Genomic DNA, 13,169 nt, shown 5'->3' with positions numbered 1-13,169 from the left:
CTAATCTTGAGCATGTCTTTGCTTTGCACTGCCAGGCTCACCAAAATAATACAATTATATTAAACAATGTCTGGAGAAAATTTCAATGTGATCTGCAACTTCAAAAAGATTTTTAATATTTGTAACCTAGATAGACTTTTGTTGCATGCAGTACAAAAGGGCACTTAGACCAGAGATAGTCTATATTGTTTCACTGCTAAAACAAAGAAGCTGGGGCAATTGCACTGATATTAATGTTTCCCATGGGAGCCACAATTTGCAAACAAATGTGCCCATACCCGCACACCCTTTCCATTTCTTCAAAGGGTTACTTGATATCAACTGCCACTCTGCCGCTCCCATAAAAAACATCAAAGAATGGATCTTCTTCCAAACAAAATTTTGGATTCCCTCTCATTCCCTTACAATGTAATGTAGGTCAGAGATGATATGATTGATTCTAGAATAACACAACAAAGCTGGCATTTTCTTTCAAATCCATGTGTCATCCTCCTATCCTTATGAAAAGAATCATGATCTATTCTAAAACAAATTCATTTTCATTTTCCAACATACAGAAACCAGATCAGAGAATCAAGTGCAATAAAAGTCATATAAGGTTTATGAAGAAGCCATATTCTTTTTTTAGAAGGTACTCTTTTTACTTAACCATGCAATAAAAGCTGCCTCTATACTACTTTGCAACACTCAAGCTAGCACATCACTTTTATGCCATCGCAGCAAAATGCTGTCTGATTTCTGGGAAAAGTGCCATAGACTGTCTATCAATCAGAGATGAAATCACACCAGCTTTGACTTTGTTTGCTGTAGGCAAGTTATTTCAACAAAATCCTGACAGATTCCAGCAGCTCCATTTGGATGGGCAAAGCTTCAATGCCACTTCACTCTAGGCCACAAATACCCCGACTCAACGGTTACATGAACACTCAACCAAATGGCAGATTGCCAAGAACACAAGTCGGGTTTTTGCCACAGCTTCTTTCTGAAAGGAACCAGATCATTGGCTTCATAAACATGGATCCACATGATGTAGTATTGTTGGCACCCAAGTCATGATACGTTTCCTGAAAACAAAATATTTCAGTCACCTATTTTGAGTCATCTGCAACTGGAAAAAAAAAAAAGTTTTCCAATGATTGCATGGGCGAGCACCACATAATTTCTTCATAAACATAGGTCCACATGATGCAGTACTGAACATAAATCATATTAAAGTTTCCTGAAGACAAAACAATTGAGTCACCAGCAGCTGGAAAAAAAGTTTTCCAATGATTGGGTGAGCTAAGGCTTCCTATATAGGAAAGCTATTGGAAGACAGTATAATCTGTCATTAGTGGCTGTGCTGAACATCTCTGTTGGGAGAATCAGTCTCCTGATTATTAAAATCGATGCCACCCTGCACTCATCGACAACAGAAACCCTCAGGTCATTCTCAGAGGGGAGAGATGTATTAGTATCAATCTAAGATGATTAGATTTGACACCATTGCCCAAGGACAGGCTTTTTTAAACAGTAACGTTGCATATCTGATGCTGATCCCTGGTGTTTGTTACATAAGCCTGTCTCGAGTTAAAGCTCGGAGGCAGAATGCACTCTGCACGGCAGTGCACATCACCACTTAAATATGCATCAGTGCCTGATGAAATTGATGCACATGCTTGAAGGCTTGCAAACTTGAAGGGTAATCTTTGTGCTTGCAAGAAAACTTGCAATTTTTTATTTTGATTTTCATGTACAAAAATTAGCTGCATGATCAAATATTGGAGCCTGAATTGGTGAAATATGAAATTTAGGTAAGCACCAATCTAAATGAGTTCTTCTTTCTATTTGAAAGGAATTTCCACTCTACGCACCATATCAAAGGGTAGATGAAAACTCACATTGATTTTTGAAAAAAACATAGATTAAGGTTAGTTTTAAACTGAAGGCCTTTACTGAGGAAATAAAAGGAAAGACATTGGTTTTCCATCATTAAGTGATCGTCTTTGTGGATGAAGTTCCAAGTATCAGTCACTTTGGCTTTTCCTTGACAGCTATCAACAGCAATGTTTTCCACCCGTTTTATATGAAATGCCAGTTCAAAATATCAAGGTAAAACTCCTGAGACTGCCTTAAGAACTTTTTGATAGAAGATGCATTAGGAGGTCAAGGTTAAAACAGCTTTTTTGGAAAAGGAATCCTTGAAAGAGAAAAGCCTAGGGTATCTCTCCACAGACATGCTTGATTTAAAAACACATGAATCTTTCTGTTAATGGACATTACAAAAACACCTTTGGAACCTGAAATTCTGGTGCTGATGGACTACTTTTCAAAGGGCTTGATTTGTGGGGCTTGCCATGTAATAGAGACATTCAATGATGAAGAATCCTTCACAAGGTTCTCGGGGGAATTCCTGCACCCAATATCACAAATGGCAAAGTCATATCATGCATATATAAGGTGTCGCTTCTTATTGGTTTTGCTCTGGGAGCCCTGTTTCATCATTCAGGGCACAGGATGTATCAGAACCAAGGAAGCGTGCATAACTTACAACAACATGTCAGGCTATGAAATTTGAGAGTTTGGTACTCTTCCTGCTTTTTTTCCAACCCGATAGAATCCAATCCAATGCAAGCCAAGTTTTGAATTGTGATTTTTTTTGTGTGTGCGTGATCCCAGCAATTTGCGACCCCTGCACCCTGTAGCAATATAAACTGCTTGATGAACATTATTTGCATACAAGTGATGTTTTATTTTGGCAGGCTGTATTACTGGTACTTCAGAAAAAAATCATTCTAAGCAAAAGTTTTGTCTTAAATGACCAAGTGGCCATGGCTTTCATTCATAAGTCACTTTGAAGTTTGATAGCCAAAAGCAAAGCATGTACATTTGTTATATACATTGTTTTTTTATGAAAATGACTTTTCTTATTTTCTCCCATCTCTTTGCACTTAATTCAGACAAGTTAGATACACATGTTTGTCTTGTGCCAATGCTGGGGAAGTTATGCCTGTCCTTGGTGCTGAACGTTCTACTGTTGACAGATGAATCCCATAAAGAAGGCTTTCGCTGGTTAGAAGCACATCCAAGTGCTGCCCTATTCTGTTTATTGCTATCATAAAAACTCTCTGCAGTCTCCTTGGAGCTTCATGTGTACATCATGACCATCATTTTCCTGAGTCCTTTCATTCCCACATAGGGATGTTCACATACCAAAATAAATCACGAACAAATCATCATGGTTTTCATATGGGCTCTATAAGTATATGGGCTTGTGTATGACAGATCATATCACTTACTCCATCATTACATACCCTAGAAAGACATATATTTTCCATTTGAAAGTTCATACTGATCTTTCCACGACTTTTTGATACTCATGACATGATATCCGGAGAAATGCTGTCTTCTCGTATGACATATCTCCACATAAAGGGATGCTTCTATAACTGCCGTAAACCAAAGCTCTTACTTCTCTGACAACTCCCTAGAATTTATTGACAGCTGGTAGAAACTTGGTCACCCCATTTTTCACAACTGGCTTTATGTGTCCTACATACCAGTAGGCTACATGTATATATAATGGGGGTTGCCCTAACTTATGACGCACCCTAACATGTGACAGATTTTTTAGTGATCTTATTATGCATAAGTACGCCGTGTTTGTGTCCACTGACTATGCTCATAAGGAAGGTAAATAAACCAAGTTCATGCACATAACTGTTATTTGCATTCAAAACATATGTGTACATATTCATTTCTTGTTTTGTCGAGAATAATATTTTGACAATAATGATGGCAACGCTGAGTAGAGGGTCACTGCGTAGCTAGACGGCCCGGCACCATAATATAAACCTGTGCCAAGCAGATATACAACTATCATACACATAAGAAATATAACTTCATAAAACACAAAAAATTGGGTCTTTAAGTGTTTGTTGAGAAGAAAACGGACCAAAGAAAACAACGTAAACATCACTGCCGTCTGGCGACGTTGTTTTCCCGCCATTTTTTGGGGCCGCGATGGTGGCGGACGGCGATTCAACGCACAGCTTTGTAACGCTCTAACATGTGATTGTTACCGTCTATGAAAGGAAACTGAATAGAGAGATGGCGAAGATATTTCCTAATAAGTAGACGGAGTATTGTTGATGTAAGCGGTGTCGTTTTTTTGTAATGATTTTGTAAGTCGGGTTGCACGCCAGACGTACGTCGGGCTGCGCGCAAAGTGCGTAGTAGCCTATTTCCCGTGAAAACATGAGCTGGGATGCGCTAGATATAGCCCTTCTTTCATGACGTTAGAAGTGCACAGTCAAAATTTTCCGGTCAAAGGAAAGCTATAATATAGCAGACTTCAAACCCTATTTACATTTCCCTAACTTCATCACCGACTTCCGAAGAGAGCAAAATTACCAAAACGTAATAAGTTAGGCACACTATCTGGCGTAGCACTAAATCAGAAGGTACATTCGGGAAAATGTCTCACAGCGTCTTCCGCATGTAACGCGGAGCGTGAAGGGCCCATGAACAGTATGAATACATTTCTTGTCCAAGTATGGTCTTTAGATGAATGTGTTCAAAAATCATTCATTAAAACATGACCATTCTCTGGCAACCAGCAATGGAGCGCCATTAGTTCGAGCGCGTGAAAAAACGTCATATGTTTCGGCACCCCCCGTTAAGTCTTCAACTATCCACTACTTCCCTGACTTCCAACCTTATTCATGACTATGACATACATTCTGTATGTTATAGCTCTCATGTACTTTTGTGCTATGTCTTAATGATGTGCATGATGTGATGTATGTTCAAGTGTATCCAAAGTATAGGCATGATGATAAATCGCCACCATTGGAAACAGATGTACATACAGGAATGTATTTCACGTGTTATGTGTGCCTTGGGGATTTTGCAATCTCTCACTAGATCTGCTGACGGGTGCTCAGAATTCTATATGATATGAATATAGATTGTAAATCATGCTGTGGGTTCAGAATTCATAACAACATGCTATATCTTATTCAGCACCCAAAGGCTTTATAAAAGACTTAAAGTGGCATTTTCTGATGTTTTGATTAATTCTGGTTGTACTTTCTTTTCTGTCTCAAAAATATTTCTTTTATCATTTCTTTCATTGTCATGAAACTTTTGTGAGAAAACATTTGTATAAACATCTGAAATGTTCACCCATCTAACATTACAATGCCATTGTCTATACACCAATTCTAACATCATGGTTCTTAGATTAAAACGGAAAAAAAGACAGGACAGAAGGCAAAGTTCTGTGTGTATTTTTTAGCCCTTTCCTATATCATGGTGAGGTGTCTTTATCTATATAGCTGGTATAACCACCATTCGGTGTAAGATATTTGTAAGGAGATATTGCTTCAAAGAATTGGATGAGAGTGAAACAAAAATGAGTACATTATGTTGTCAGGGCAGTCAGGCTTGTTTCTCTTGGTTTGTTGAACATCTATAAAAGTCTAAGAACCATTGATGTGACATGCATAAACGTTCATGTCTCCCCATGTGTGTTGTTCTGTGTGTGTTTGTACCTGTGCTGTCACACCTGTATGATGATGAGAAGGACCACGATCGGCCGAAGGTAACACAATCACTCATTCTTCACTCTTGCAGCTGCTTTGTATTCTATGTTCTCTTGCCACTGTCTCTATCTGTCTTGTAAAAACTGTTACACTAACGTTCATGATTTACAGTATGAATGAACAGAAGAGTTGAAGAGAAAGATTTTACTGTCAAGCTTGTGTTGATGTTTGTTACATGCAATGTATATAACTTTATACCTTAACAATTCTACTTGATACAATGTATGGCACCTTTTAGAACTTGTACAGCCTTTGGTGGAACTTTATATGAAGGAAAAAAATTGATTTCATTCTTAGATGTGAAGCAAAAACTTGGGTTGCTCACAAGGCAACAAAATGCCAATCCTGTGTTGATGTTTTCAAAGTATTTATGTAACTTTATTTCTCAACAATTCTACTTGATATGATGTATAATAGCACCTTATACTACTTGTAGTCTTTGTTGGAACTTTATGTAAGAAAAAAAAAACTTCATTCTTCGATGTGAAGCAAAAACTTGGCTCGCTCAAAAGGCAAGATTCTTTTTCAAGTCGACTGGGCAGCCTCAGTGATGAACACTGATACATACCTAACTATTTCTCATCAGTGACTACCTGTGACATTTGTACTAGACTCCATCTCTGAATCCAATTTGGGCCGTGGGGAAAGTTTGAGATCTAATTTTACCGGCTAGTAGAAATACATTTTCTTTTTGATATGTGAATGTTATTGGGAAATAATCTGGTGCAGAGTAATCACACACACATGTACAGTTGTACATTGGATTTGTAATGGCTTGTCATATCAAATGTATGGGGTCCATCTGAGAGTTTGCTCCATAACGTGATTTCTGTAGATTACTTTCTCGTCTGGAAATCCATTATAAACTTTGATGAAAGTGTTGTGAAGCCAGACATATATCGTTCTGTACAGAACATTGATGGGATTTTAGGGATCATTGTAGTAAAGCTTGGGGTTATATTCTATAGTAATCAAGTAATGACAAAGCCATTTCCTGAATTAATAATGTTACTTTCCTTGAATATAGTGATTTGAGAATAAGTGTTTTTGTAATGGTCAGAATTCTTCTACCATAATCTTATAGTTAACTGGAATGCTCACAATTCTAAGTCATCATTTTGATAATAGGAAATCTAACTTTTATGGAAAGCTGTGTAGAATATTGTTATGGATTTGACTGCCGCAGACAATTTGATTATTTTTTTATAGATGTGTAATGAAGAGATTCAGGACAAGTGAATCTAATTGTTTTCCAATGATGTAGGATACAATGATATATCGAACAGAGGTTGTGTACCAAACTTGAGTTGAATGGAAACTTTTAACTTTGATAATCCCACTTAAAGCTAAAGGTAGTCCCATAGCTATAGCCTTTTTGAGGCCATTTTAGCAGTTGGTTGTTATCCACTATGTCTTGGGTACGGTATTGGAGAGCAGAACCCATCTTTCTCCTTCCACTGCCTTTTACTTTCCCAACCGAAGTCAGGTACCCATTTTTACACCTGGGTGGAGTGAGGGAAATCGGGTAAAGTGCCGTTCCCAAGGATACAATATCTAGCCACAAATGGGTGGAATCATACCCGTAACCTCTTGATTTCCAGTCTTCTAGCCTAGCCACTTGACAATACGACGCCACGCCACTGAAAACTAGATGATTGCCCAAGCTCAAACGGGTTAGGCATCTTTAAATTATGTTGGATACTCTGCAGTGCATGTTACATGTACATGAATATGTCCCTTGACCTTTAAGATTTACATCACTGCAGTGTACCATAAAGTACTCCATAAATGCTAGCATATAAATAGATGCACTTATAGCCAAAGCCATAGCTGTAGGGCTGATATCAGTTAGAGTTTTATCACAGTCCGTATTGACTGAAAGAAGCCATCTGTATTATAAAAGAGACTTTAAACTTCTTCCATTAGGTTGAAAGAAAAACATAAAAAACATTCACTTTGGTTCTCCTTTACCTCTTCTGAACAAATCACTCTTATGTCGGACATTATAGACCGGAATCCATCCATTATAGAGGTCCATTTATGTGACCACTTAGAACTAGTCATAGGATGATCCGTCATTTGATAGGCTACCCAGAGGGATGCTCAACAATATCTGAAGCCTTTCAAGCACAGTTTTTAAATTATAGTAGACAGCACATGAAAGGCAAGGGAAGTCTGTTTTTGGTGAAAAGTGCATGATGAGGCATTGCAGGGATGGGAATGTAGTGCTCAATAAGCTATTTACATAACTGCCAGGCTATCAATCTTTTTGCTAAGTTTGGTTCTACTATTGTTAAAGATTTCCCCTATTGCTCAGTACTTTTTTGGATTGTTAGAGGTGTTATGCAATAAATGATTAAGTACAGTACATTCCATTATTTCTCTCCATAAGACAGTCGTATGATGGCTAAAGTGTTGTTACTTTCTCATCATGTTCAACCATATCCCGCAAGGGGGACTTTTTTTTCAAAATCAGGAGAAAGTTAGTGAGCGTGTTGATGTCATACATAAAATTTACATGCTGTGGCCCAATGGACAGTATTTTAGCTAGAAAAATACTTCCATAACACACAGCACCCAGCTGACAAAACATCTTGGTTGTGTAGAATCTGATAAGAATCCAGTATACCAACCTAATGAAACTACTCATCAGATACTATGACACTTGGTAGGAAAAATCTACATAGAGATTAACTACAAATGTAGGAGTGTGACAACAGTGAGCTCCAGGCACTTAAGAGTGCCAGAAGAGGCCTCAGTTCAAAGGTCTTTCTCATCCAGTGGACCAGATTGAGAGATAGTAGATGCTTTAGTGCTGCCCCAGTTTATATTGGCCGATTTATTTTGCTTGAAAGTGGCAGGACAATCTGTCAGTCCGTGACAATTTGGTGTCAAAAGTTTTCACAGGATTCTCCAGCAATTTCCTATATACACTTGCAAATAGTGTGCCTCAGCTTTCTTGTGAAGTACTATCTGAGGTATAGACTAAGTGATTTGTAGCTGTAACCTCCTCTAATATCAATCTGCCGCTTTACATAAATCCGCCACTTTAAAAACCAGTGTGTTTGAGAGATCTCTAGTCAAGCACCCCCCAGGTATACACAGCTTAGATATACAGGAGTGCATTACACTGGGGGACATTAGGTTGGAGATCTGTTGGGACGCATGTTTTGTGTGGCAGAATTATGTACCCCGGTGGAATTATGTTACATGTAGTATATGTTAGATGTTACCACATGTCTGCCTATCTGATCTAATTTGACATGTTAATTTAAGACAGTGAATACTTTTGTGACCACTCAAAGTAACATAACTAAGCACTGTAAAAACAATCTACAGCCACTGCAGCTATACTTCTTGCTTGGCCCAGGCAGTTACATCAGAATTTATTTTCATGGTCTTAATGGGGAGTTCTTTTGCAAGGATCTTCCAGCAAATGGAAGACAGATCATAATTGCTGGGTCATCAAATGACTCATACATAATGTGTCTTTTCAGCCGACCCAGAATAAAGAATAAGATTGCAAGTTAAGACATTATCTAAGCACACTTCGATAAAGATAAAAATGTAACGCTGCATTACCTTTGATGTCTTAAGTCTGGCCACTATATCATCGGCCTACACACTTCTGATAAGGTTGAGAATGGGTTCTTCTCTGTACGGTGTATCTGCTTCATCAAGGCACATATCACTTTACAATTTTCCATGTACATCTATTGATAGAAACCCCCATAGTCCTTTGATTTCTCCTGAGCATAGCTCTTTGGTTTATAGGCCTAAGAAAAGAAATGCCGTGTTTACAGGTTACGGTCCTGAAAAAAAATTGATTCAACAAAATACAGTTTAACAATGTAAAACTGGAATGCATCAGGACACTGGTATTTTCAACATGATGTTGTAATTGTACAGATATACATTGTACAAGCACAAGTACATGTACATTGATGAACTGAACAAAGAAGTGCAATGTTTACTATACATCCATACATAAACTGTTTATATTAATAAGCCTTAATCTGAAGTCTGTAAGCAAAATTTGCATGACCAGTAAAAGGATTCTATATTGAATTTTCATCAATCAGATGTCACATTGAAAATTTTATGTCCCTTGCTGTAGGTCAAAGGCTAGTGTTGGTCGGGAAACTGGAAACACAAAAGTTTTTTCTCGTTTTTTTTCTTGTCCTTGGGATCTTCCAGGTGCTTAATGCCATGGTTCATAGCATGACTGTTGTATGTGATCTATAATCATACTCACACTTACTCACGCTGCTGAGAGCATTTGCTTGACTCCTCTATAATCACTATGGATTGCAATGATCTACTGTGAAATAAGAAAAAAGATCACATTCTACAGTGTACTACAAACTACTACCAACATGTACCTGTGTGTTAGTCTCTACCAGACTAACTACTTCAGCTTTAATATATGGAGAATGTTTGCCAGGAAAGTGTAGCCACCATAGGGTTTCATCCACAGGCAAGCGATGTTACTGTGGACTGACACTTAACTGGCCAATTGTTCATTTTATCAAATTCTATGATCCATACTGCCCTGTGGAGGCTACCTGTGTGTATAGGTCTTAATTAATGTTTACATCTATCAAATCAAGTTTACATGGCCTTACGGTAAAGTTAATAGAAGGGATCTTGTGTTATTTGTCCCGGGTAAGTTCCTCGCATTTCCCCATTGAAGCAATCTTCGTAATCACTACACAAATCGACACAGAGCTTAACGTGTAATTGGTCTGCACCGACCCGGATACAGGAACAAGGTAGCGACCGATCTTCACATCGATTTTCCCTCCGTAAATTCCACGCCACGTTGTCTCAATTTCCCTAGCAATCAATTCAGCATACGCTGGCTGTCCCTCGACAGGACCTTGGAAGTCTCTATCGAAAGAGTTGTGACTGAACATACGGCATCTCAGGTTGACCCGCATCGCCTCTCAGGTTGACCCGCATCACGAAACTGATTCAGAAGCAAATGAAGCGTAATGGAGTGATTGCCCAATTATTCAACAGTCCCGCCCAGTGGAGCTTTTGTCATTATTTCTCCACAAAGAGAAACCTGCTACTGTATATCCTGTGGGATGCATTGGGTGATTGCACAAGAGAGTTCAGACACTTTCGGTACTCACATATCTGTTGTGCACATTTCACAACAGCTCATTTTTCTCAACATGAATGAGCTGTCAAAAGGATTAACTGCTTTAAGTTTCCTTTTTCTTTTCTGACATCTTTTGGCTTGTGTCCAAGATTTGACTCCTTTCCAGGATTTGCCCTACCATTTTAAGTGTCTAATATATGTCTCTAACGTTACATTAGGCTCTAAGTAAATTGCAATCCATGTCACCAAGAGGGTTGTTATTGTCATTATTTACAAATGTTTGTAATTATATTTGTGTAAGATATTTGATACTTTGGAAATAGTTTGAATGTGATTTCAACATTATGAATACTTCCCTGGTTTTCTAAAACTTATGAAAATATTCATGATGTGGAATATGATATTTGCCATCTTAGGGTAATCCATATGGATCTACATGTAACTAGCTCTTCTTGCAAAATTGATGAAGACATAGTTGATAATACTATTGTAACAGTTACAGTTTCTTTTTTCTTCACCTGTTACAAAAAAAGGCTGACAGTTATTTAGGTACTTCAATCAATAAGCCATGGTGTATTAATTCTCTTGCTCAATTATAACAGCAAGGTGATTGAGTCAGATTTGTAATGGTACAGTTACAGTGAAAAGGTGCTTGTTGGGCTCAAGGGACAAATGAATGAACAAGGTGATTAATTGCTTCATTATTTCCAGTCAATTGGTTAAGAATACTTCAGGCACAATAGGGAATTCGAATGGCACAATTCTATTACCATGTCAATGTTTCACATGGTTTGAATGGATTAGAAAAAGGGAGAGCTCTTATCTTGATAATAGACTGTTATCATTAAGGAATCAGAACCCAATGAAGTATACATCATAGATGTTTGTAAAACTCTTTGTAAGTACCCTCTGTTACAATGGGAATCATACAAAACTAGTCTTTTAAATGTCAAAACACAGTGATTTGGGGAAATCATATTTAATCAAAAGTCAAATTTCTCTATAACTATAAACATTGTGGTAGAAATCCTTGGAGACACGCTCTTTCTAAGCTACTTCACGTTTTCAAGTGCGCATCCACAGTCAGGTGCAATGTGGGTAATATGTCAAAGTGAAGGCCCCCGGGCCATTCTTTATGTATTGCAGGAGCCTTCAACTGTGAAGCAAGACCCACAGTGCATCATACCAAGGAAACCTCCTTGATCATACTGCACATTCCCACCTCAAACCGTGAACTGGCTAATTGACATATTGCATAGTACAGTAACTGTACAGTACTCTGTGCTTATTCTACTGCACATTCAGCAACAACTAGACATGTGATTTTCCAAGTTTCCAGTGTCTGTCCATGTTTTAAGTAACTGTTGTGATACTTGTCTCTGTCTGTAAGCTCTCACTGACACAACAACCTTTATGCTAAGGAACTTACAATATCTAAAACCTTTATAAATACATTAACATTGCCCTTGAGATTTGAAGGAGTGTGGTAATGGACAAATGTCTACAAGCCAGATCAACCTGAGTAATGAGGCTGATTTTGCTGTCATAATGGTTGAAGAGACTGGGTATATATTGTACCTCATGAAGGACTGCAACTCTTACAAAATGTGATGTTCTTTAAGTGTCCAATATGCAATAGCTGTTTTAGATTTAAGATGCTCCTTTTGATGAGAAGTGTGAACTCATAACACATTTTTTTTACAGCTAATACTGGTAGTTATACTTAGACTGGTTGGCCTCATGTTGCCACTGTCTAACTCTTACTATAGCTCCATGTCCTTCTGCTGAGGTTTGCAGCCAATGTATCACCTGTTGTGTCACAGACACCTGTTGCTCCTCTCCTGTCCGGTGTGCTCCTGTCTGTGTGATTATTCCTGTCTCCTCCCCCAGGGAACCCCACCGTTAAGGAGGTGGTACAGGATGTACAGTCCTCCCTCCCCAACCTGGATGAGATGGCTGCACGGGACCAAAACCACGAGGACACCAAGCGCAAGCTCAGTTCAGTGCAGACCTTCTTCCTCTGCATGTTCTTTCCTTTCCTTTGACTCGCTTGGTTCGAAAACATTCATCTGTTTTTGTGTCCAAGTGTTCTGCATGTTTTTTCTTCTTTTCTTTGACTTGCTTGATTCAAAAATGTTGTTTTGTCCAAGTGTGACTTCACAGATGCACATGGGTCCTTGCATGTTTACTCTTTGGAACAATAGACCCATCCTGACTGCCCATCACAATTAGCAGTTCAACCAATGATAGCATGGCAATTAGCTGTTTGACCAATCAGAGAGTGGCTGCATGTCTGTAAAACTCTTGCATTTTCATTTTTGTATATCTACGATTTGACAAAGGTGGGATGGGCTATGGGATTTATCTATTTAGTTTGCTGTGTGTTGTTGCATGATAGTGTTTGTAACTGTTTCAAAATACTTTGGTCTCAGTTGTACAAGACACTGTTACATTCTAGCACCATTTCTCTGTTTCTG

At 38.3% G+C, this 13,169-nt stretch overlaps 1 protein-coding gene across 7 annotated transcripts in view; it reads left to right on the top strand.

Annotated features, from left to right (window-relative positions):
• The window catches only part of LOC136437819 (protein virilizer homolog), a 99,077-nt gene that overhangs the window by 79,014 nt on the left and 6,894 nt on the right, over positions 1 to 13,169 (top strand). For 3 of the 7 annotated variants that reach the window (XM_066432312.1, XM_066432310.1, XM_066432309.1), the window contains exons 41-42: positions 5,567 to 5,584; positions 12,583 to 12,690. The exons of 2 other annotated variants lie outside the window; for them this stretch is intronic. In XM_066432312.1, coding sequence (XP_066288409.1) covers positions 5,567 to 5,584; positions 12,583 to 12,690 — 126 coding nt within the window. The remainder of the gene's footprint in view (positions 1 to 5,566; positions 5,585 to 12,582; positions 12,691 to 13,169) is intronic. 2 more of the 7 variants (XM_066432313.1, XM_066432311.1) reach the window with 1 other exon arrangement.

The sequence above is a fragment of the Branchiostoma lanceolatum genome, chromosome 7 (assembly GCF_035083965.1).
Source record: "Branchiostoma lanceolatum isolate klBraLanc5 chromosome 7, klBraLanc5.hap2, whole genome shotgun sequence".
In the NCBI taxonomy this organism is placed as follows: Eukaryota; Metazoa; Chordata; class Leptocardii; order Amphioxiformes; family Branchiostomatidae; genus Branchiostoma; species Branchiostoma lanceolatum.
Note: the sequence above shows the minus strand (reverse complement) of the source record. Positions and strands in the feature narration are given on the sequence as shown.